The following is a 4493-nucleotide window of genomic DNA, read 5'->3' on the forward strand; positions in this document are numbered from 1 at the left end:
GCTTTCCTAGCGAGTCATAATACACAGTTCATAGTACTTCGATACATTTAACCGCAAGTAAGGGGATCATTTCTTATTGCCTCAAATGTACCGCTCATAAACGTTCATAGTTGTCTCAGTGAGTTTCAGAATGATGTCCACTAGAGAATTCACCTGGATAATTCGTCTAAATGTGGACGGATAGTTTGACAGAAGTTGTGGGCTAAGCGTATACGTATAGATTATATTCAGACTAAACTTAGATGCTGAAATTTAAACAATTTTAACGATTCGCTTGACAAACTGGTCTTATATTTTCCAAAAAATTAATAAAATAATTACCAAAAATATATGTTTTGAAAAACATAATCGCACTAAAAGCTTGTCCAACCAACTCCAGTTGTTTATTCTGTACATAGCAACATCGTGAAGCATTTGGTGTGAAAATGGTTCATAATGTAAAAAGCAAATGTGTATGTGTATATGTCTGATATTGTTATTTAAAACTTTTGAGAGATAATGTCTTCGGCTACGACCAAGGATAGTTTTGTCGCTTTCGTTCATTGTAAAACTAGCAGTACGTATGAGTAAGACAGTCGTATGACTGATTCTGTTGTTAAATTAAAGCCAGTTAGTTAGTCACAACATAGAACCTGGTACATATGTATATCTTTTCAAGTTGCTATACTCCATTAGCATGCCGAGATGAAATTGCCAGGTCAAATCCCAAAATAGTAGAAGTTGTAACAGTATCAGTAGTGATTAGAAAGATTAGGCGTCGAATATCTGATTCAAAAAATATAAGTTGGTGAAATAAAAATAAAAGTTGTGAGAAGTTCAGAAGCTCAGAATTTCGTGAGAGACAAAGAATGGATGCACCTGCTTTATTGCAGATAATTTTGAACAATGTCATCCAAATTTTGTAATCATTGGTTACAATAATCACGTGGACTCCAACCTGGTAGTCTACACCTATTGACATGGCTAAGTTCAAGTGTCACTAACTCTATGGATTAGTGCCATATTTTGGTTTGGCCGCATCTTTCTTCCAGCCTACTACACCAAACAACATTAGCCGAGGTAGGGGTGGTTAGACATACATGAAACATATCCCAGCCACCTCAAATGATGAAGATTTATTACCTCATCAATCGGTTTGGCATCCTTACGTACTATTCTATTCCTAACCCAAGCATTGCTTACTTGCTGGTCTCAAAATGCACAAGCAATGCTTCGAAGACACCTATGATCGAATACTAGTAACCTATGAATATCCTGTATTCTTAATGGCCATGTTTCATACACAAAATAGGAAGGTTTACATCAATCAACCGTTCAGGTTGCTTGGAGATAGTGGATAACTGAAGTGTGTCTAAAAGCCAGTTGAACTGTTTCCTAAAGTGTTCTTCCCATCGGTCTAATATCCTGGCTTGGGAGTGAACAATAATCCCGTTTTTTTCTGAGATAATCTCATTAACAATCTGGTTTTTAGCACTCATTCACTTGATAAGTCTAGACAGTTCTCTACTGTTACTTATCGCCATTGCTCTTCCCATATGCTTTCGCTACCCATCACTGCTCGCAACCATTGTGTAGGCTTTTTATCAGCCTACGTTTAAGCCGCCTCCGTTCCTAATAGCGTTCATAGCCAGACGCGATGAGTTTCCAAACATCTATCAGTTCAGGAGATGCCACTGAAGTCCACTGATTTTTCTTAACCTTTTGATTTGAGTTACTAGTAGATATCATTACTATTTCGACAGCCTTTTTGGATATTATTCTAAACTACCTCGGGGGTGGATATCACTTCCACAGTTGATTCACTCTTCCGATTGTTCCTGAAATATATTCCTAATTCTTTTATGATTAATTTGAACTCTAAGGGGTTTCTACATCCAGTAATATTCAGACGTAAATATTGGTACAAGGAGCCTCAAATAAATACGCACCACACAAATCATTTGGTTTGTGTAAGGGTTAGAGTATTGCCCGGGCGCCCAAACCGAAGCAGGTAGTTTTATTATGAGGCCGCACCCGAGCCTTTCACTCAGAGGTCTAATCCACAAGACAGCGGAGCAACGTTAGGAGATACAGTCCAATATTAGCTAATGACAGATAATAGGTTCATACGCCATTTGTTCCCTTGTGATCCAGGATTCCGTGTGCACGACTGGTTTGGAATCAGGGTTTTTGAACTCCCCTATGTTGGTCCTTCATATCCACCAAGATGTTTAAATCACCGGACATTCACTTTTCGTCTTCTCATTTGTGTAAAAGACATTTCTACCTGGAGAAGGTAGTGAGTAGAACTTTCCTGACAGTGTTTGTATACTTGTGGCCATGTGAGAGCATTTGTAGAGAATGAGTTGACTCTCCTCAACCTAGGCCGTACCAGGGTATAAATAGATCCAAACCTAGCAACTGAGCGTCCATTTTTATTGGGATCAATCTACGGGTGATATGGACGGTGCGAAAAGATTGGGACACACCCTTTTTTCTCTTCGTTATCTCTGCCTATGGTCCCGGTGATTGCAGCTCGGATAAGGTTAAAGATGAATTCTATATAGCGTTCTAGAGTAAAATTTTACATTTTTGAAGAACAGGAATAAATCCCACTGTGTTTAGCTGACTTCATTTTGTCATTATCCAGATCAAATAGATTATTTCAGTTTTGCTTTGCAAGCTGACCAGTTATTCTCTGGGTGAAAAGTTAATTCGTGAAAAGTCAGGCATACCAGAAGTCCACCTTTACAATGGTATTTTACCAAACGTAAATCCATTCCTTGAAGACGTACAATACAAATAAAAAAAGTAAGCAAAATAAAAATCTAGTTTTATAAAATAACACATCAATCTCTAAACTGTAATAGAGTATTTTACTTGGTCATGAACCGCACAGAATTTAATTATTGCCCCTGAATGCCTTAATACGGCCGAGGTTGGGGAGAGTCCGCTTTCTCTCTCGAGATGCTCTCGCATGATCACGTGTATACAGTCACTGTCAGGGAAGTCCTGCTTTGGTTTGGGCGCCTGGGTAGTATCCCAGCCCTCACACAAATGAATGACGAAGTCTGGCGCATATATATCTGGTGCTTCCCTGTACCATCGTTTGTGTTTAAATAAATAAATAAATTGTTATTATTTGTCACTCCTATGATACACTTTTCTTTATCTTCCATATTTCAGGCACAAACTGTAAAGTGCATAAAAATTGTCGAAACACGTGACATATATTCAGGAGTATGGGCAAAGACAAGCGTGTTGTATATTTTTACGATCCAGATTGTGGGAATTTTCATTATGGTTAGTGTTCAATGTCGAAAAGTTGAATTATTTCATGATATAAATAGGACCGAATCATCCCATGAAACCACATAGACTTACACTAACTCATACCCTTGTGGTAAATTATAATCTGACAGATCGTATGAAGGTAGGAGAGATTTTTTTTCGTTGTATTTTTAAATTATTTGTAATTTTGTTTTCATCATTAAGGTCTACAAACCATATCATGCTAGTATGAAGGATATGATATCATTTCATTCACAAGAATATATCGAATTCTTGCGTGATGTTACACCAACTAATGTGCATACATTTCCTAAAGAAAAATTATTAACCTATAATATTGGTGAAGATTGGTAGGTTTTTGTTTTATAATGACTTATATTTTAATAATTCCGATCTCATTGATTCTTTCTACAGTCCAATTTTCGATGGTATATATCGCTTTTCCTCTATTCACACTGGTGCATCACTTCAAGCTGCTAAATATTTAAATAATGGAGTATGCATAAAAAATTTATCAAAAAAGTCATCTATTATAATTTATTCAATTTAGGTAACAGATATTGCAATCAATTGGTCAGGCGGACTTCATCATGCTAAGAAATTTGAAGTAATTTCTTGGTAATTTATGTCCTTTTTGTCTTTTTAGGCGTCTGGATTTTGTTATGTAAATGATATTGTAATAGCCACATTAGAATTATTGAAATATAATCCACGTGTACTTTATATCGATATTGATGTTCATCATGGTGATGGCGTACAAGAAGCATTTTACCTCACGGATCGTGTAATGACAGTATCATTTCATCGTTATGGAAACATGTTTTTCCCTGGAACAGGTATTTCAAGCAGTTTTTTTGTATCCATACTATCATTTATTTAAAACAACAAGGTAATTTCAACATGGAATATACATCGTTTCAATTCCTCTAATCCCAGTTTTATAAATCATTGTTGAGCCACTCAACTTTACTAAGCTTGCAGTCAGTCAATCAGCTTCAACGTAGGACCAGGCATATTTATGCATCGGTCCAAGTTGCCATACCTCGTTAGCACATCAAGATGAACACCGGATGCATAGAAATAGTTAATTTAGTGGTGGTAGTATATAAAAGATAGGTTGTATATAAGGATATAGTATAGGAAGGAAGAACGTTATGAAGCAATTTTAAGCTTAAGGTTTAAGGGAAGATAAAGAGTGTATACACCTACGCCATTGTGATCGG

General features: G+C 36.5%; 1 protein-coding gene across 1 annotated transcript in view; it reads left to right on the forward strand.

The window, feature by feature from the left end:
* The first annotated feature begins 3214 nt into the window (after positions 1 to 3214).
* Positions 3215 to 4493, forward strand: part of Smp_093280 (histone deacetylase 3) — a 14330-nt gene continuing 13051 nt past the window's right edge. The window contains exons 1-6 of the mRNA XM_018797578.1: positions 3215 to 3282; positions 3330 to 3412; positions 3475 to 3620; positions 3685 to 3766; positions 3821 to 3877; positions 3917 to 4106. Of these exons, the coding sequence (XP_018652606.1) occupies positions 3222 to 3282; positions 3330 to 3412; positions 3475 to 3620; positions 3685 to 3766; positions 3821 to 3877; positions 3917 to 4106 (619 nt within the window). The 5' untranslated portion in view covers positions 3215 to 3221. The remainder of the gene's footprint in view (positions 3283 to 3329; positions 3413 to 3474; positions 3621 to 3684; positions 3767 to 3820; positions 3878 to 3916; positions 4107 to 4493) is intronic.

The sequence above is a fragment of the Schistosoma mansoni genome, chromosome 5 (assembly GCF_000237925.1).
Source record: "Schistosoma mansoni strain Puerto Rico chromosome 5, complete genome".
Classification (NCBI taxonomy): domain Eukaryota; kingdom Metazoa; phylum Platyhelminthes; class Trematoda; order Strigeidida; family Schistosomatidae; genus Schistosoma; species Schistosoma mansoni.